The 20,352-nt window shown below is 51.5% G+C and overlaps 5 protein-coding genes across 5 annotated transcripts; 1 reads left to right on the top strand and 4 right to left on the bottom strand.

The window, feature by feature from the left end:
* Positions 1 to 2,640: 2,640 nt before the first annotated feature.
* On the top strand, positions 2,641 to 7,565 carry CTAM01_02886 (RNase3 domain-containing protein; the record flags this gene model as incomplete). Its single annotated transcript, XM_060518924.1, has 4 exons — positions 2,641 to 3,294; positions 3,352 to 3,498; positions 3,559 to 5,865; positions 5,913 to 7,565. 4 exons carry the CDS (start codon positions 2,641 to 2,643, stop codon positions 7,563 to 7,565), a joined length of 4,761 nt encoding a protein of 1,586 aa, XP_060386727.1.
* Positions 7,566 to 8,663: 1,098 nt separating this feature from the next.
* On the bottom strand, positions 8,664 to 10,578 carry CTAM01_02887 (methylenetetrahydrofolate reductase; the record flags this gene model as incomplete). Its single annotated transcript, XM_060518925.1, has 2 exons — positions 8,664 to 8,824; positions 8,880 to 10,578. 2 exons carry the CDS (start codon positions 10,576 to 10,578, stop codon positions 8,664 to 8,666), a joined length of 1,860 nt encoding a protein of 619 aa, XP_060386728.1.
* A 2,675-nt stretch (positions 10,579 to 13,253) lies between these two features.
* CTAM01_02888 (uncharacterized protein) lies at positions 13,254 to 14,500 on the bottom strand (the record flags this gene model as incomplete). The annotated part of the gene is made up of 2 exons (XM_060518926.1): positions 13,254 to 14,212; positions 14,350 to 14,500. The coding sequence occupies 2 exons, from the start codon at positions 14,498 to 14,500 to the stop codon at positions 13,254 to 13,256; spliced, it is 1,110 nt and encodes a 369-aa protein (XP_060386729.1).
* An 846-nt stretch (positions 14,501 to 15,346) lies between these two features.
* On the bottom strand, positions 15,347 to 19,325 carry CTAM01_02889 (uncharacterized protein; the record flags this gene model as incomplete). Its single annotated transcript, XM_060518927.1, has 4 exons — positions 15,347 to 16,109; positions 16,173 to 17,352; positions 17,417 to 18,181; positions 18,239 to 19,325. 4 exons carry the CDS (start codon positions 19,323 to 19,325, stop codon positions 15,347 to 15,349), a joined length of 3,795 nt encoding a protein of 1,264 aa, XP_060386730.1.
* A 457-nt stretch (positions 19,326 to 19,782) lies between these two features.
* On the bottom strand, positions 19,783 to 20,061 carry CTAM01_02890 (uncharacterized protein; the record flags this gene model as incomplete). Its single annotated transcript, XM_060518928.1, has 1 exon — positions 19,783 to 20,061. The coding sequence occupies one exon, from the start codon at positions 20,059 to 20,061 to the stop codon at positions 19,783 to 19,785; it is 279 nt and encodes a 92-aa protein (XP_060386731.1).
* Between the last annotated feature and the right edge of the window lie 291 nt (positions 20,062 to 20,352).

Below are 20,352 nucleotides of genomic sequence, written 5' to 3' on the forward strand. Positions count from 1 at the left end.
TAAAACTATTTACTTACTCTTTTATAAGTAATTTTATACTTATTATATTAGTTATTTATAAAATTACGGTTTTAAAGTTACGTTATATATAAAGTTTACTTATTACGAATTAAAATTATACTTACGTAATTAGCTTTTTAACCTCTATAGTCTTTAACTTATTATTATTAAAATAGTCTACGTAAAAAAATTACGATTTAAAAAAGAAGTAAATAAATAAAAATATCGTATTAAAATAGGCTATAATAATATATTAATAATAAGGAATCTTTTATTAATAATCTCTTTTTAAGTACTTAATTAAATCTAATATTAATTACGTATTACTAATAAGGTTTTTTATAATTAGTTTTATATAAAGCGCCTACTTCCCTATACTAATACTTTTTTAAACTAATAGGGCTTACCGTATTATTATAACCTCCTTAACTATTTAAAATTAAGTAACTTAGCTCAGTTACTTATAAAAAATAACGTTAACTATTATTAATAATTAGATTAGGATCTAGTACGTTAGTATTAATCTTTTTACTAAAAAAACGTTAACTAACCTTTTTTACCCTATTCTAGCTTACGATTATTACTCTTTATAAAGCTACTTATAAGGCTAACTTAGAAATAATTAGGTTATATATTAATTATTAATAGTCTGCCCCGATTATTATTAATAATAATACTTTCTATAATAAGCCTACTATACCCTTTTAAAGTTAAAATATTACTCTTAGCTTACGTAATAATTCTATTTTAAAAAAGCCCTTTATTTTTAAATATAACTTATTACCGTATTAAAGTACTACTCCTACCCCTATACTAGCCCTTATATAACTATAAAAAAAGTAAAAGACTATTACTAAGGCTACTAATAAGTAATTAATTAGTATATTATAAGATATTATTACTTTTATTATTAATACCTAATTTAACTTATAACTTAGTAAGTTAATTATTAAAATAGCGAGGCTTTAGTAACCTTAACTACTACTATAATACTCTTTTTAATAATCTTACCGCCCTTATAATATACCCTTTTTATTAAATTAATAATAGTACTACTACTTCGTAACCTCGTTAATACTTTTACTATAGCCGTAATTAAAATAATTAAGCTAATAATATAATAAGTAATAGGGGGGTAGCTAGTAGAATTAGCCTAGCCCGAGCCCGGGTAAGTAATAATAATAATTCTAATATTATAATAATTAATTTAGTAAATAATTATATATTAAGTAGTTATAAACTCGTAATTATTAATATAGTGATTTCTATAGTAGTATTATTATTAAAATTTATATTAAGGCTATACTACCCTAGTTTCTATTAAATATAGCTTAGTATGGGTGCGGGATAGCTTTCGCGTGGGTGCGGAATAGCCTTACTCCACCTCAGTGCTCGCTCATGGCGGCGGCGGGGGAGCTAAGAGATGGAAGGTGGGGTAGTAACAGGGGTCCATGTCGGCAGAGCTCTCGACCGAAGGGCAAGGTACAACAGTACTACCGTACCTACCTAATACTTACAAACATCAACCTCAGATTCCGTGAGCTTTATAAACGACAACTCTTCAAGAGAGACAGCTCACCAGATAAAGCAGCCTTCCTGTTCACACCCCCGCCTGAGTCGTCACCTAGACGCCTTTCCATGGAGAAGCAATAATTCAAAATGCTCAAGCCTTGTTGAAAGAATCAACCACCCAGCTCCATGGGCATTGTTTGAATCTTGGCTCATGGGAAATATAGGCGAAATCTTCACCTGATTTAGTTCGATTGCTTGCCTCATGCTGCTTGCCGCGCCATGCCGGCAGCAATCGGAGTAAATATGTATCCTAGACTGACCGGTACTCTCTTGATGTTTTCCATTTTTTCTCTCTCTAGTCTTGTTTCTAGTTTCGATTTCAAAAGTTTCGATTTTTAATACCGCTACTGCTCGTAACATCCAAGACATCAAACTTCCTTCTAAGCTGGTTCAGTTTCGTTGTGAACACCTTTGCTTCGTTGAGAGTCAAATCACCATTAGGAACAGCGCCTTCCGATGCATCTGGAGCGGGTTCTTTCCCGACTTCTCTGGCACTCACACCTTCCATCCTTGGGTGGAAATACGGGAAGGTAGACGGCCAGAGTTTTCTCCCCTTCCCATATCATATCCTTCTACCATCACCTTCCCTCACTTTTCCCTCCATTACGTCCACTTCACTTCGGCCCTCCGGCCTTCACCTCATCAGACACCACAAATAAGCCAGACGTCACCAGCTCTCAACACATAGGCTGAGGTGAAACTTGTCTCACTGAGAGGTGCCTATTTCTTTACATGCCCTTCTCCATGAGCTCTCAAGACTCTTTGGCTCACACTATTTTCCTTACCTCCTGCAGTGATCTGCTTCTCCTTCGATTTGGCGTCAAAGTTGATGATTGGCGTTGACTTTCGCGCACTTCCGCTGCCTTGAACAGAGACGGAGTTGTTTGAGAAGGAGCCATCCCCCTCTGGGTTGATCCGGTGTCGCGCTCTATTCCCATTCATCTTGCATCCACTCTCCACGAAACCTCTCTGCCTCCCGATAACCCAACGCCATCATCTGCAAGTGTGTTTCCTCGTCAACAACGATACTGAGGCACATAACTCTTCTCACAAAGTATTCGCGCAGATATGGAGACATCCAAACGTCAAAGAATCGGGGATTGGCCTCTCATCGACGGCCTAGGGGAGCTCTACTTGACTCCCCTTCCCTCAAAGCCCTCGAAGCCTGTGGAGAGAAGCCATAAGCCGCCTTCGACGACCGGACTAGGAGGAACCTGCCCGGCACTAGAGTTTTCCACCAAGCTACCCTCTCCGAGCTATTCAACCGCGACTTCCTCAAGGCATGATTCCGTTGTCAACACAGACGACGTCAAAGAGCAGGATCAGACAGATGAGGATGAAGAAGATGACTATCGTCGCTGGAGTGTCAACCCTGAGCGGCCGCGAAAGATCTCAGAGAAGAAGCGTCAGGACCACGCCAAGTTCCAGTCTTGGATCGAATCGAACCAAGCCAAGGTGCTTGAGGCAGCCTCAAAGACCAAGGCACCGACGCATGGATCTGTTGCATACTTGGTGAAGGAAAGTGAGAACCGAAGAATTATTCAGACTCCTCGCGAGTACCAGATCGAGCTCTTCGAAAGAGCGAAACAGAAAAACATCATCGCAGTCCTGGACACGGGCACCGGCAAGACCTTGATTGCCGCTCTTCTGCTTCGTCACATACTTGAGAAGGAGGTCGAGGACCGCGCACACGGAAAGCCTAAACGTACGGCTTTCTTTCTGGTAAGCCCTAGTAGACTGATGGCCAGCAATTGTCCTCAGACTAACGTATTTATGCAGGTTGACAAGGTGTCGCTGGTCTTTCAGCAGCACGCGGTTCTCGAGTGCAACTTGGAGCATTCTGTCGCCCGGTACTGCGGTGACATGGTTGACGAGATGTGGTCAAGCGAGTTCTGGGCTAAACAGTTTGAAGAGAACATGGTCGTGGTTTGTACTGCGGCCATTTTGCAGAAATGTTTAATGCACTCTTACATTTGCATGCACCAGATCAACCTCCTCATCTTCGACGAAGCACATCATACGAAGAAAAACCATCCCTACGCGCGCATCATCAAGGATTTCTACATCAGAGAGCCCGAAAAGGAGAAGAGACCCAAAATTCTCGGCATGACTGCGTCACCGGTTGACGCCCAGACGAACATGAAGGTTGCCACTGCTCAACTAGAGTGCCTCCTACACAGCGAAATTGCAACCGTCTCCGAGGAATCGCTGGCTTTGAATCCCAACCAGCGGAAGATTACAGAGAGGGAAATCCACTATACGCCTCTAGTGAGATCGTTTGAATCGGAACTCGTGCAGAAGATACGGGCACTTGTTCGCAGGAACCAGCTCTTTGACAAGGAGCTCCAATGGACTACCACCGCCATGGCGGAACTCGGTCCGTGGGTAGCAGATCGCTTCTGGAAGCTTTACCTTACCGACAACACGATTGCACGACTGGCGAACAGAACAGATATCAACTACTCAGGTTTCGACGGTAATGGCAAGCATACAGCGGCAGTCCAAAAGCTTCGAGATATCATCCAAAGTCACAACTTTAAGCCACCCGCACTGTCTTTGGATGATGTGTCCAGCAAGGTCCTCCGCCTTTGGGACGAGCTGAAGGTCCGATTTTCTCAGCCAACTGATCATCGGTGCATCGTATTTGTGGAAATGAGACTCACTGCAGTGATGCTCGCCGAGTTGTTCAAGCAGGACGGCATGGACTTACCACACCTCAAGCCGGCAGCACTCGTCGGCAGTCAGGCCTCTGCAGGTCTCGGCAACATGTCTTTCAAGGAACAGCTTTTGACCATCACAAAGTTCAGGCGGGGTGAAGTCAATTGCATCTTTTCTACCCAAGTTGCTGAAGAGGGAATAGATATTCCTGCCTGCAATGTGGTTATGCGATTTGACCTTTATAAGTCCGTCATTCAGTACATTCAGTCGAAGGGACGCGCAAGACAACAAGATTCAGAATACCTTTCCTTCGTCGAGATAGGCAATGGAAGACATACTCGAGCGGTAGCGCAAGCCACGTATGATCAAAGCGTTCTCCGCCGATTTTGCAGTGCGTTACCGGAGGACAAGAAGATCATGGGCATGGACATCAATGCCAGCGTGATGCAAGCAGAGTTGCACTACCAGACTTACACCATCAAGGAGACCGGCGCCAAGCTGACGTGGATGTCTAGCCTAGAGGTGTTGGCCAACTTCGCATCATCACTGCGCCAGTCCAGCGATGAAGTCTTGATGCCAGAGTATGTGGTGACCAACCAGGGACAATCCTTCATCGCCGAGGTTCAGTTACCGGCAAAGTCCCCGATTCTTAGCATGACGGGAATGCCACACAAGAGGAAGCAGGCTGCCCGCTGTTCTGCGGCATTCGAGCTGTGCAAGGAGCTAGTCAAGAAGAAGTACATCGATCTCAACTTACAACCAATCTTCACCAAGAAGCTACCTGCGATGCGAAACGCCCGTCTAGCAATCAGTTCCAACAAAAGGGCAGAGTACAGGATGCGTACCAAGCCTGAAATATGGTCACGAGTTGGTGTTTTTGATCATCTGTACGTCACAGTACTGGCACTTGGTTCGCCAGACGCAGTTGGCAAAGAGTCGAAGCCGCTGCTTCTCCTCACCAGAGAGAAGTTGCCCGACCTTCCTCCTATACCACTGTTCTTTGGAAACGATCAGAAGTCTAATACTTTCATCGTGTCCCTGCCGAAGCCGATCAATATGTCTCCCGCAAATTCAGAGCTTCTGAAGAAGTTCACCCTTCGTGTTTTCAAGGAAGTTTTCAGCAAGGAATACGAAGCTGCGGTCTTCGATATGCCTTACTTCCTCGCTCCGACCGCACAGAGTCATTCCGCCGACTATGAACATGCCGACGCAGCTACACTAGTTGACTGGAACCACCTTCAAGCGACCAACGACAAAGACTATCTAGACTGGGACGACAGCACCTCAGATGAGTTTTTTACTGACAAGCTCGTAATCGATCCTTACGCGGGATCTCGCAAGCTACGCTTGAGGGGAGTTCGCAAAGACCTGAAGCCAATGGATCCCGTGCCCGATGGCGTTCCTGACCCTGGCCACAGGCCGTGGCGCGACTCAGCAGTGGAGAAGAACATCAAGGAGTATAGCGTCAGTCTCTGGATGAAAAGTCGTCTTAAGCGAACATGGCGCGATACACAGCCTGTGGTCGAGGCCGAAGTGATCTCACTGAGACGCAACTTGCTGGATGACTTCGTGGAGGCCACAAATGGAGAGTCCAAGGTCTGCTACGTGATATTGGAGCCCTTGAGGGTCTCGACAGTAAGTTCAGCTCCCTCTAACCGAACTCATAACCTAACTATCCCTAGTTACCTATGGAGACAGTCGCCATGGCATTCACATTTCCTGCCATCATTCATCGCATGGACCAGGTCTTGATTGCCCTCGACTTGTGCAAGTTGCTCAAGCTCGACATCCGGCCTGACCTAGCCCTCGAAGCCGTCACCAAAGACTCTGACAACAGTGACGAGCATGACGCAGAGAAAATCAACTTCCAAGGGGGGATGGGCAACAATTACGAGCGCCTGGAGTTCATTGGCGATACTTGCTTGAAAATGGCCACCACTATCGCCCTCTTTACCAACAATCCAGACAACAATGAGTTCCAGTATCATGTTGAGCGTATGCTGTTGATCAGCAATCGGAACCTCTTGAACAAGGCTATCGACCGGAACTTACAGGAATACGTGCGATCAAAATCCTTCAACCGCCGCAGCTGGTATCCTCAGGGTCTCCGTCTCATCCGAGGCAAGGAGGGCACTGTTGATGCCAACCATGCCCTTGCGGACAAATCCATCGCTGATGTCTGCGAAGCCCTGATCGGCGCCGCGTATCTCACGTTCAGCGATTCGAACGACTTCGACATGGCCATCCAGGCAGTCAGCGCCATGGTGAACGATAAGAACCATCGCATGACCTCATGGGCAGACTACTACGCAGGGTATAAGCCTCCCTCTTGGCAGACAGAGCCAGCCTCCGCAATGTACCGGGATGTGGCCAGACAGGTCAAGAACAAGATGGGATACGACTTCAAGTCACCTGCGCTGCTGCGAAGTGCCTTTAAGCATCCGTCGTGCCCTCATAATGTATGCTCTCTGCCCAACTACCAGCGTCTCGAGTTCCTCGGCGATGCTCTGCTCGACATGGTCTGCGTAGACTTCCTCTACCACAAGTTTCCCAGCGCGGATCCGGAGTGGCTGACCCGCCACAAGAGTACCATGGTCAGCAATCGCTTCTTGGCCTGCCTCTGCGTGAAGCTAGACCTCCATAAGCACATTTTGACGGCGCAGGCATCGTTGCTGAGCCAGACTCAAGAATTCGTTGCCGCTCTCAGAATCGCCGAAGAGAGCGCCAGAGAAGAAGCTCTAATGGAAGCGATTCAAAACGGAGCTCCCGCCGACGGAGAACAAGGAAAAGAATCGCCGGTGACCAAAGCTACAGGGAATGCCACAACCGCCGCCCCGGTGAGCTACTGGCAACACGTAGAAGACGCGCCCAAATACCTCTCCGATATGATGGAAGCGTACATCGGCGCCGTCTTCGTGGACTCGGACTACGACTTCGGCCAGGTCCGCGCCTTTTTCGAAGCCCACGTCCGGCCCTTCTTCACCGACATGTCCCTCTACAGCGACTACGCCCTCAACCATCCCGTCACCAACGTCTCGCACATGCTTAGCAACGATTTCGGCTGCGACGGCTGGCGCCTCATGACCAACGAGGTCGTGCCGCCCGTCGAGGCCGGCGCTGGTGTCATTACCGAGACGCAGGTCCTCTGCGGTATCATGATCCACGGGCAGGTGTACTTCCACGCCACGGCTGCGAGTGGACGGTACGCCAAGGTCGCGGTCGCCAAGGTGGCTATTATGAAGTTTACGGATATGGATAGGGAGGCGTTTAGAAAGGAGTTTGGGTGTGATTGCCAGGATGCGGAGGGTGAGTGTGGCACACAGCTAGTTAGTTGATCATGGAATCGCCGCCTGAGATTGGGAGTGGCGATATGAGATGGGTTTCATGGACAAGGGATGGAAGTGATCCAGAGGGGCTCATGATGGATTGTCATCCAGGTCATCCACGTCGAGCCGCTCAAACCCGTATGGGTAATCTGCGCCACCGATACACGATTCTCTAGGAGCTCGCTCTGCTTACGGCGCCCTCATGAAAAGATACAGGCGTTCTTCTAGCGAGGACTTCATACCGCTCCCTATAAAAGCGAAGACAGCGAGGACAGAGATAGAGCAGCATGTTAACACAGGACGAAGACTCGTTACCCCGTCACCCCTGCCTCCGTCGTGAACAAGGTTCAACGAAGTTTCATCACAGAAGAGCACATCACCAGGTTGGGAAGACGCCAGAAGTGTAGTTTGAGGAAACAGTCAAGCCCAAGTTGATTTGGCTCTGAAGATAGACTAGACGACGACACTAGTCCACAAAGTTCCCTCCATCCATCCTCACCAACTCATCTCTCCCTTTTTTTTCACGCGCCGCAGTCACCTCATGCTGCAGTCGTGATCAATCCTTTTTCCTCCTCCCTTCCTGCGTTTCGTCGTCATTTCCCTCATTTCATAGCATACACGGCTTGTGTTGCTGCTATCCAACGTGAAAAAAGAATTCCGAACACGCTTGTGACAAACAAAAAGAGAATTCATCTCTAAGTATAAATAAAAAACAGACCCGTGTTGAAACTCCTTGCTCTCTGGTTGTTTGTGTAGTTCTCCCGGACCATTTTCTTCTCGTTGGGGAAAAGAAACTTGTGGTCCGTTTGTATGGGGGTATCGTTGAGATATATGCATTTGCTCCGTTGCTTTCCCTTCCTGTCCGTTTCCTCTTCTCCTTGACATTTGTTGTGTGGTGTGGTGTGATTTGTGTGTTCGGTTTTTGGTTTCTCCTCATGCATTTACCGCTTGAATGCCATGGATAGAAACATGCCACTTGAAAAAGTTTTTTGTTGAAAAAACAAAGTTGACCCCCTTTTGCCCTGTTGAAAACGCCGCTCATGATGCATACTTAAGTAAATAGTAGTAAAGGGGGTGTGTTAAACACAAGTCAGAATGAATCGTTCGTTAGTTTGCCGCAACTGCGGCGGTAGGAGCGCTGCCGTTGGTTTGTTGTTCCTTGACGGCTCCGTTTGTCTGAGGCTCAGCCGAAATGTCGCTGTATTCCTTTACCTCAAGGCCCTCGAGCAAGTCGAAGAGAGCTGTCTTCTGGTGGAAGTCATTGTTCACTGGGTAATGTTAGCATATGTGCTCGGCACGATCAAACTGACGAGCAAGACTCACCAATGTTGATGAGGTACCATTCGTTCATGATACGCTCAACAAGGGTTCTACTGGGAGACCCAGCCTCGAAGCAGTGTGCCCAGTCGATGCCCAAGCGGAAGGCCTCGTCCTTCCAGGCCATGAAGCTGATACCCTCGACAATTGTGGGCTGGACAATCTCCTTGCCCGGGAAGACACCCCATGTAACAGCGTTGGGGCTGTCATTTGAAGCGTTGTACTTCAAGTTGCCATTCTTTGTGGTGGCGTAATAAGTCATGTCAGGGTTCTTCTCGACGCGGGCAACGATCTCATGGTACACATCGGGGTGAACGAGGAGTTCGAGGTAAGCCTTCTGGTAAACGTAGCCGTTTGCCGGTCCCCAACCGTGTACTGGATGGGTCGACTTCACGCCGTCGACAGCAGGTTGCGAGTTGATGGTCAGGAGGCCACGCTTGTTCAGTCCAATGAGCTCTTCGCGAATGGGATCGGCTTCGCTAGTGAGAGGTGCCTCACTCCAAGGCAATGAGTCCAGCTCCGTCTCAAGGTATCGGACGAAGATGTTGGCAATGTCCTTCACTGACTTGGGCTCGCCCCACTTCTTTCTGTTCTGCTCGTTCGTACCGGTCAAGCCAATGCCGTAGGCATCCAGCTCACCGAAAGCGGGAGACCGAGAATCACCCCAGCGTCCGTTGGGGAACTCGTCCCAGTCCTGGGTACGAAGAACGTAAGACTTGTTACGGCCCTTCCAGAAGATGGGGCGTACATCCTCCTCTCTGCGTCCGTGGGCCAGGGACTGCTTCCAGGGAAGGGCATGCTTCACAGGGCGGTCGCTCGTGGGCATCCATTCCAGCTCCTCGAGAACCATTCTGGTGGCCTGGGCCAGGTTCATGGTGTAGAAGTGCAGGTGGTGAATGCCAGCAGCAACAATCTTCCGGCACATCTCGGCGACCAGACCCTTACCGACCTCTCTAACAGCAACGTCGTCGTTCTTGATAGGCTCCAGAGCAGCCATCCACTCCTCAGGCACCTTGCAGTTCATGTGCTTTGCGCGGCGCAAGAAGCTGGAGTAGGTGGCAATTGGCATAATACCGGGAATGATGGGGACGGTAATGCCACGCTCGCGAACCTTGCCGACCCAGCGAACAAAGTTGTCACCGTCGTAGAACATCTGTGTGACAATGAAGGTGGCGCCCATATCGACCTTCTCCTTCAAGTGGTCCAGCAGCTGCTCCTCGTCCTTGTTGTCGTCGCAGCCCTCGGGGTAGCCAGCGACACCAATGTCGAAGTGGTCGTGGTAGGTGGCACGAATGTGCTTGACCAAGTCCTTTGCGTAGCGGAAGCCGTCGTCGGTGGCCTCCCACTTCTCCTGCTCTCTCGGGGGGTCGCCACGCAGGGCTAGGATGTTGGTGCAACCAGCCTTGTAGGCCTTGCGCAAAGCGTCGTTGACCTTTTCCAGGCCCATGTCGGTACAAGTCAAGTGCATGCAGGTCTCGAGACCGTAGATGGACTGTGCCTGGAGGACCATCTCGCAGGTGAGCTCGGCGATGCGGCCCCCAGCACCCCATGTAATATCGATGAACTTGGGACCGAAGTGGTACATGCGCTCCATACGATCGTAGAGGTTCTGGACACCCTGAGCCGTCTTAGGAGGGAAATACTCGAAGGAGAAGGAGGGCTCGCCCGTCCTCCGGGACTCGTCGAGCATAGCCTTGATGTGCATATTGGCGGTTGTGTAGGTGGAAGTTTTCTGAGTGGTTCAAAGGCAGAGCACAGGTGGAAGTATGGCCGCCAAAGGGCTCGCTAGAATCGCCGGGTGTTGCTAGAAGCAAACTTGTCAGACTCAATTGACTAGAGGAAGCAAATACGAAGAGCAGATTGTGGGAGCGAGAGTCCCGTATGGAAAAATGAAGCTATTTAGAAGTGGCGTGGAAGTGCCCTGGGTAAGGGAGACAAAGTGGCGGAGAAGCTAGAAGTAGCGGGGTGGAAGTGGAATGGTGGGCGGTAGGAATGGAATGGTGGAGGGGTAAAAGGCGCGTGTTTAAGGAACGCCAGGAGAAAAGTCTAGACATTCTGAAGCAAGGGAAACGAGAAGTCAATAACTCACCAAACAATCTCGTTGGCTAAAAGCGTATGGTGCGTCTCTCCTAACACACCGATCCCCGGGTCTGCGCAGTAGACAATTTCCCAGATGTCCCAAGAAAAGAAAAAAAAAGGCACTTGAAGGGAATTGGACTTTTGAGGTATGAAAGGGGGAGAAGTTTGGAAATTTTGCAGCACCGGCCGAGATGTGCTACCTCAGTGCTCAAGTTCAGAAAAGTACCTAATAGACCGGGGAGAAGAAGGAGAAAGTGACGGAGGGTAAAGGTACGTAGATACGGGTGGCATCTAGTTCCAGACCCTCTGACCCTTCCCATCCCACGCTTTTGCTGCATCAGAGCTCCGAACAAGGAGGGAATCTACGCATGAGAGGGTCCAATGATTGGCGACTGCCCCTCCATTGCGAGGTACGTGGGTACCTAAGGTACATTTCACTGGACCTCTCAGAGATCCATCATCCATGGATGGTAAGGTAGGGACGGATGTCGCACCGAGCACCGCGGGTCTTCCATGACTCTTGAAGAGTAAGAGTGAGAGTGAGAGTGACTCTGAGACTTCCATTGAGCGAGTGAGTCCCCCCCACCTTACTACCCTCAGTGACCCTCCATCGATGAGGTGATCGTCCCTGCCCTGTGCAACTGCGGGGTGCGGCAGAAAAACTGTCAAGTCTCCGTAGAGGTGCTCACTCTGTAAGGTACGAAAAAAACTTGTGTTTCTTGAAATTTCCGTCTCATTCATCTGTGCTCTCATTACACAGAATAAGGTCGTTGTGTGAGTGAATACTATCTGTTCCAAAGTCCCTTACGGCAAGGACTCACATTAGTGACTGTAACAGGTGTCCTGATGGCATGTGCCCGAGGTGACGAAAGGACCGGATACTTTCTCGCCCGCCGCATCCCTTCACCGCCAGACGGGACGACCTACGTCAGGTACACTGCACCCTCACAAAGTCACAACCCTCTCCCATGCTTCCCCGACACACACACAGAAACACACATGCATACCTCTACACACCACTATACACCAACCAAGCCAGTCGCTTTCGCACCGTGGAAGTTTATTCCAACCAGGGCTTTCCCTTCCCATCCTCGGGTCCGTCGTCGGCGGTCGGCCACTTCCAGCCTCTGGCGCCTCGCGCGCTCCACACAAGAGCCCACCAGTCTCCGACTGTTCGTCCTCCAAGAGCCTCCATACTGCGTAGCTCCAAGAAGGGTCTCCATTTCTCCAGATACCGCACCCTTCTGCTACTCGATATTTTTTGTTTTAGTTTCTACCACGTATTACGTGATTGCACACAGACGGGGTTTGTCAACTAGTATGATTGGCGGATCTCTCGCTGAAACGCCTGCAACCCGTTGGCTCAAGTTTCTCTAAACCAACAAAACGGTTTCCTAAATCTCGGGAAACAGGAAACGGGAAACCGGGAAAAACGGGGAGATCAAAACACGAAGTTCCTTCGCCCAAAACTATAAACCAAGTCGCCGCAAAGGCTTGTTGGGCAGTACATCCCGGGAACCCTTTTTCGGAATGGCGATCGTTGGTCACATTCAGTTGCGGTCAGTCACTTACATGGCAGAGGCAGAAGTCCTGTAAAACGAGGGATGGGATTCTGTGTCATGCCTCTCGACCGGATAAAGTTGGTGCATCGGGAAGCTTTTGATACTACATCGGGCCATCGCAGTAAAACCCCCCGTCACACCAACGACCGATATCCCCGGATCACTGCAACCGAGTCCGACAGTGACAACGGCGCAAAGCTCCGAAGTACTTTGTAACGCACAGGACAACACAGCACGCGCGACGCTTCTCTCAGATCGGCCACTGAGAGTTCAGCAACACCATTTTGCTCTCCCTGCGGAACGTTCAAATTTCGGAGCGACTGACTTGCTCCCGCATCTTGCTTCCAAGCGAAGCCAATAAGCTCCGGCCAAGCATCTCGCCTTCCGCGACTACATGCACTAGCCCGGTCGCCCGTCAGCTCCATGTCGCGCATCTAACCTCAGTCCGGCTGCGCATGCTTCTTCTGGCCCATCCGTTCGTTCGTAGAGAGCTGCGAGCTTGATGCTGATGCCTAGCAAGTCTCAGCTCAAACCCGGCATTGACTGTGGCAACGGACTTTTCTCAAAGTGAACGGAGCTTCAATTTCTCCAACTGGGTTGTCAAGAGTTCACGGGTGAGTCCAGACTAATCCTCGGCAATCTTCAAAGTAGTGGTTATGCCAATAGTATTGGTTGGACTCTTGATTTCGCCTCTCAGTCGGTCTAAATGCACTCTATATGCCTACGACCTGCAAGACGCTTAAACGGCATCAGTCAAGTCAACCACACTGCCCGGCCGCATCTCCAATGCCTTGGCACCCCTTAATGACCGCCACCTATTGCTCTGAGCAATGACACTCCTATCAAACAAGAACCACCACCTCGCAAACAGTACCTGACCAACCTCCCAGCTCGACGCATCATACGGGTCCCCACCCCATATACGCGCCCCTTCGCTAGAATCCTCCAGGTCGTACGCAAAGTTGACCAGGCCCAGCTGGCCCCGAGCCGCAGGCGGTCTCGCCCCGTCAGGCAGACTGAACAGGTTGATGATCCGATCACGGACGTCGGGCCACGGCAAGAAATCCATGATAGGGTGGTGAGGCACCAGCACCTGCGCCGCCGTCGGCTTCCACGTCGCGGGCAGCTGCTCGACCGGCGTGCCCGCGCCCACATTGAACGGCGACGTCGCCGCCGGATCCCACATGACGGATTCGGAGCCCAGTCGCGTGGCCACTCGCAGCAGTCCGGTGAGGAGCTTCAGGTCGCTCAGGGGCAGGAGGTAGCTGTCGGAGAACTCTGACGGCGAGAGGGACGCGCCGCTGTCCATGAGGGACGCTGGGTCGATGGTCGAAGGCGGACTGGGCAGGACCGTCATCGCGGTCTCGCCGCTGTCTGAGCCGTGGTCGAACATTGGTAGGTTCGTACCGTACAGCAGCTCCGATATCGAGCTGTCGTCTGAGAGATCGGCTGGCCACGCCGTAGATGTGTCCAGATTGAATCCCACAGTAGCGCCGCCATCCGGGTCAGCGTTAAATGGAAGGCGGCGGTCTGCAGTCTGCTCAATCGGGTCGACGGCATCAGGAACGGGTGGAGCAGCAGCAGCCGCTGCCGGAGGAGGAGAGCCGCCGTGGTCGACGCATGTCTCAGACACCCGATGCTCTGGGCCATCGGCGCGCCTCTTCTCCCTGGCGAGGCGGTCTTGTTTCTTGCGTTCGCCTATCCTTTCAGAGTAAGTAATCTTGTGAGTCTCTTTTGATGCAGTCGAGATGTGACAACGATGCGCCATGCAGTAGAGTGCATCTGACCAAACGATGGGAGTTTCCGGCGAGGCGGTGAAAAGCAAGACAACGTACGGTATCTGCGCTGGGCCAAAACATTCAACACCCGCTTCCTCTCCGGTGCGTCTTCGTCGATATTTGGCACGTCCAGGGCGGGAGGTGCCTTGGGGAGTCGTTGCCGCGTTCTGGGGCGGTTGCTGTAAGTCGTGGGGACAGCCGAGCTCATTGTGTGCTGCTCCACTGCCAAGAGGTTTCCTATAACGGTGATGAGTAAATTTGTGATGCTGCGCAGTACCCCTGAGAATTGTGATTTGAATTGACTTGGCGAGTTGCAGTGAGGTGATTCGTGGAGAGAAAGTAATGATTGAACTTCAGGAGCGGATGATGAGGTGTAAGCATGTCGTTGAGTGATGAGGGATGCTGTACAGTGTCATAACATGCGTTATGTTAACTGTTTGAGCATAACGGATAAGCATTTCGGTTCCAGTGTGGCCTGTCTCTTAACAAATTCGCGTCGTTGGGTGAGACGAGTACAGTCTGAGACACAGTGTGCTCTTAGTGCCGTCCATGATCTACCAACCTACACCAAGCCACTTCTGTGCTAAGGGGAGAAAAGATATATCGTACACTCTATGACTACTTCTTCTCGAATATCATGGGCCTGATACGCTGTACATGAACATCGAGTTACCAGCGCCTTTCCTCTCATTGCCTTCGTCCGGAGGGAGGGCTGCGAAAAAGATGGGGGCAGTAGACATGAAAACAATCTGAGAGAATGAACACTTTATGGCTGGCTGGAGATGAGAGCAGAGACCCAAAGCCACATGGGAAGATCTAGTTTCATGATGTAAGATGAGATTTTATTGGGTATACAAGCTCAAGAACCAACAACCGTAACCAAACGCCCGTCATCCTGTTCCTGTGATATCGTTCCGTTTACTTTTCTTTCATCGACCCAGTTGAACGTCGGGCCGTCTGCCTCTGATTTTTTTCAATTATAGGATAGTCCGTCGTAGAGTCATTTGTAGGGAAGGTAGCAGAGAAGTTGCGCCCGCTACCTCTAGGTCTATTATCACGCAGGCCCCGCGCCGGTTCCGAAATCCATCCCCATGGCCACGTCAAGACCCTCCAAGTCAGCCGCACTCAGGTCAAAGTTCATATCCTGCAAGATATCATTCATCTCCGCGTCCGACAGCGTCAGTCCGGGGGTACCCGAGGATGCAACAGCGGGAGCGGGCGACACCGTCGGGGCAGAAGTCGCCGTCGCCGTCGACGCCGGCGTGGGCAGCGGCCTTGGCTGCGGACGGACAAGCACGGGCGCCTGCTGCTGCTGCCGGCCCGGAATCTGGCCCCTCGTCATCATCCACCCCTTGAACTTGCCCAACAACACAGGGTCGTCCGCGGCCGTCTCGGCCGAGTTGAGAATCATCCTCGCTTTGACCCGGATCGCCTCGTCGTCGGGGAACGACCCCGTCAGACTAATCTCCGACTCGACGAACTTGATCAGCCCGTCCTCGAGCTCGCGCGCGCAAAAGATGGTGGCAGGCTTCGGGTACCGCGTCTTGAAGGTCTCGAGGTACTTGTTGGTTATGGTGGAATCCGTCTGGAAGAACTTGACATTGCGGATCGGCACCTCGGTCGTCTTCTCGCTAAAGGGGGCCATGTCGCCCTTGGGGAAGGCATAGGGCGGCGCGAAGCCCGTGCCGCCTTGCTCGAGGGACCAAGCGTCGCCGGGCGGGAGGCCGGGGCCGGGCTCCGCGATGATACCCGCATCTCTCTTGAAGCGGCGCAGCCATTCTGCGTTATCGGCTGCGGTTTGGTTCCATGGGTCGTCACTGTTGGGGCTTTGGTTAGCTACACGGTACTTTGTATCTTGTGGTCTCCGGATTGAAACTTACTCATCGTATAGAATGAGGCGTGCTTGGAGTTGTAGCTCGGCATCGGACGGCGTATGTTGGTGGGGGTTATCAGCCGACATGGCCGCCACCGTGTATTTCTTCAACGTACGCGCCAAACGGCGGTAGCAATTTGCGTCGTTCAAGAAGAAAGGACCCGTCTTGACGCCACGAGGCAGTGCAGCCTGATCGGGTGGCAGATAGGCCGCAGCCGTGTCGGCCGTTAAGAAGGAAGGCAGGTTTGCTTGGAAGTTGACAGGCGAAATACCGGAGCCAGAATGCTGCAGCGATTGTTGGCCCTGAGACTCTGGCGAGGTGGTCATACTCGACCCCGACGCAGAGACGGGCTGGTGGCGTTGTCTGAAGGCCGCGAGCCACTCCAAGTTGTCGGCTGCGGTCTGGTTCCAGCCGTCGTCGAATTCGTAAATGACCATCCTGGCCTCGCGCTGCAGGGCTGCGTCATCCGGTTCGATCCCCAAAGCCCTCTGCTTGTCCATGAAGTCCGCCAAGGAGTGTTCCAGCCTGCTGTAGTTGTGGATAGTCGAGTCGATTTTGGTGGTATCCGTCGATCGCTCGTTGACCACCACGATGTCCTCGGTTCGGGGAAGATGGGCTCGTTGCCGGAAATTGGCGAGCCAGTTGGTCGAGGAGAAGATGCATCTTACGAGCCAACTGGCAATGTGATCCGAAGGACTGATCGAGACTTCCTCAACACGTCCAACAATCTCTGCTGCCGTTTGCTGAAGCTCATCGTCCATGGCGGTGAGGCCCAGTAGCCTCTTCGCTCTAACGAACTCGTGAAGCTGATTTTCCAAAGGACAAGTCTGGAAAATGGTATCTTTGGAGGCTAGTTTCAAGGAAGACAGCCTGTTCTCAGCCGCTTGACGAATAGGACCGTATTTGGCTGATAGTTTGACTTCCTCGTCTGACATGATCAGATCACGCAGCCAGGAGAATTCGGACGAGATTTCTCGGATCGACAGTATTTCAGAGGCGAAAATGATACGACAGGCTTCCAGCTGCATCTGTCGGTCGTCTGGTAGGGTCTGGTGCTTATCGTAGTGGTTCTGCATAAAGTATGCCAGCTCGATTTTGATCAGCTCGTACGCGTTGCGAGGGGTCTCGGCTGGGGCGCCACTGGCTTTGTACGGATAGGGCGAGTTGCGCTCATTGTCAATGAGATCTGTATTACCACAAGTTAGACTTTGGGAGCTTGTCTACGGGATAGCTTAGGGGTCGGTGCATACATGGCGGGATCGAGTTCTCGACCATCTCGAGCACCGGTGCTTCAAAACCCCAGTCACCCTTCCAGTCCGCCATGGTATTTCCGTCACTACGGTAATGGTTGGCAATGTGTTCCACTCGCGAACCCCAGCTGTCCAAGACCACGCCGCAGAAACCGCATCGTGACCGAATCTCTGGCGTAGCGACCTTCCAGGCCTTCATGGACCAATCGACAAACTTGCAGTCGTGGACGAGGCGCAAGTGCTGATTCAGATGATCCTTTCGGTAGAAGCATCTCTCTTGGAGCAGCCGCTCCTGGCATGCCGAATGATTGTGACTCTCAACATGGGCGTTGTCGGGATTGGCCTCCCCACAGAACACGCAGGCGAGCTGATTCGTCGCCGGGTTGACTGCTACAGGCCCATCAGGGGCACACACCCACCTCTCGAGGGAAAGATGGAGAGACTTCTCGTGCCGTTGCCAGTCGTGCTTGGTCCTGAAACTTTCGGTACAGAATGTACACTGGAAGGTTTTGGGAGGAGCGGCGAGAGCAGTCTTCTCTTCGACCTTGGTGCCGACTCGCCTCCTGCGGCGCCTACGGCCGCGGTTGAAAGACCCAAAGGACCCGAATGAGCCACGAGAGGCATGGGAGTAGGCAGACGCGAATGAGCCGCCACTGGAGTGGGACGTTCCATGGGACGTTCCGAGAGAGCTGGCGGAGGAAGCATTGCAGAGAGATTTGCCCGATCCGTCGTCGGTGAAGTTGAAGCTGTACGGGCTCGTAAGACCTGGAAGGAGGTTAGCTTCATGATGCATGTTGTTCAGTCAGATGGGAAGAGTCATACCTGATGATGATGTTCTAGAACTAGACGCAACGGCCAAAGCAATGGCAGAGACAGTAGCGGGTTCGTTTTCGGGCGGGGAGTCAACCCAACGCTCCAAGGGATTCATGTTGCGCACTCTGCCGTCCGGCGCCGGAGTTCCTCGTCTCTGAGGAATGTCGATAGCACCGCTGTAGCTACGCGGGTGGGGAGAAGTAGAGCGAGGAGCTTGCGTTTTACCCCTACGACGGGCATTGGCAAGCCAGTTGGTGATCTGAGTTTTGTTGAGGCCAGTCTGGCGCTGAAGCATCTCTTTCTCTTCGTCACTCGGATAGGGGTGACGTGTGTGGGTGGAAAGCCAGTTTTTCAAGATACGGACAGACTCGCGAGAGAAACGAGCGCCAACTTTGGCCGGAGTAGCTGTTTTGGCTTGGGCAATCTCCACGGCAGGCTGCTCGGCTGAGGCGGTCATACCTCTAAGTAGATCTGGTGTCGATGTCTCGGGCAGACCAGCAGCGATAACGTTGTCCTCAAGAGTGCCACGAGGATGATCACCCATCGCCGGCCAAGCGTTCAGAGATGATAGCAGGTCCATGTGGTCATCTTCCTGAACGGCGCGCGGATGGTCACCCATGATGGGCCAGGGGTTTTGGGAAGGGATGGCATCAGATGTGTCGAGGTCGGCCAGGCCGCCAGGCAAGTGCTCGGCCAAGCTGCACTCGCTGCGAAGAGCAACACAGGAAGTACAGTATGACTTGAACTTTCCCTCCTTGATCTGTTTGCACGAATAGCCACCAAGGATGCAGTTGTTGCATGGCGTTTCGGGAGCGAACCACCAGTCCTCCTGGGCGCTGGACAGTTGCGTGTCAATCAGTTCGAGGGGGTTGCCATCAGTCAGACCAGCTCCTGGTGGTGCAAGATCCCCAGAGAAGTGCTCAAGGGCGACGAATCCGAAATCGTCATCGTCGGCATTTTCCAAAACCAGGTCCAGATTGGGGTCGGTGGGTGGCACGTCCTGAGTGGGCATGTTGAAGATGTTGCCCACCTCGGTAGCGGCAGCCTCCCAGTTGACGAATTCGTCCATGCCCGTGTCCTCGGGGATGGTTGTCATTGTACTGACTGGCCCTTAATGAAGGGCGCGGGCTGATTTGGAAAACTTCCTGAAGGGCGTGAATGGCATGGGAGAGATCTCCTGCAGATGGAATTGCAGATCGATAGGGCGTAGTGGTGCTCCAATGTGTCGCGTCGATGTCGATGGTGCTTGTCAGTCGTCAAAGAGACCGGAAGGGCGTCGGTGAGCCCCGCTCCGTGTAATCTTCTTGAACGACGAGTTGACAACCAAGAACGGTCGAGATGGTGAATAGGCCCGGGCTCTTTGGAGTCTGTGACAAATCCAAAAGTCCCACGGAGGCAAATTGAAAAAAAGGTATAGGAAAGAAAAGGGTACAAGTCGGGACAGACGAGTTCCAGGCGACGAAATCTTTTATTCAAAAGGACTATCCTCCTCGCTCAGTAGATCGGATCAAGCCAGATGGATTCTGGCGTTCGAGGAAGCGTCCAAGTCGGAGTCACCAATGGTTGGCTCGCCAGACCGGGATTACAATGGGTCGTGTCATCAGAAGGGCGCAAGTCGCATGTCTTTTGACAAGTTTACTATGCACACCCTTCGGACGGGGGGGAGGGATCACCCCCCACATCTCTACCGCGTACGAGTCTGCGCTTGCGCCGGCGTCTTCCTTGTGCGTCTGCGTATGGGAAAGGCTGGTTCGCGTTCTGGCGGAGGGGATGCGGAGTGTAAGCAGTAGTAGCTGAGATAGGGCGCCGTCAGTTGGCCGGCGGCTTCTCATGTCATTGTGGGATTTAAGTCAAGATAAAAAGATCCTTAACATCAGATGCTCCCAAGGATAATATCGCTTTAGACTCAAGTTGCGCAGACTCATTCATCGTCGGCAATCGACACAAGAGGAGGGTGTTGATATCGTAAGTACGAACAGAACAGATCCTTGGGAACTTTGGTACTAGGACGCATACGGATACAGCATGGCACGGCAATTTGCAGGGTGCTTTCTAGAACCATCATGCTGTTTCTACATTTCAGAAGGCTGAGGTGGTTGCAAAGGATGCAATGGACTCGTCGC

The sequence above is a fragment of the Colletotrichum tamarilloi genome (genome assembly GCF_030869305.1).
Source record: "Colletotrichum tamarilloi strain Tom-12 chromosome Unknown Scaffold_6.1, whole genome shotgun sequence".
Classification (NCBI taxonomy): Eukaryota; Fungi; Ascomycota; class Sordariomycetes; order Glomerellales; family Glomerellaceae; genus Colletotrichum; species Colletotrichum tamarilloi.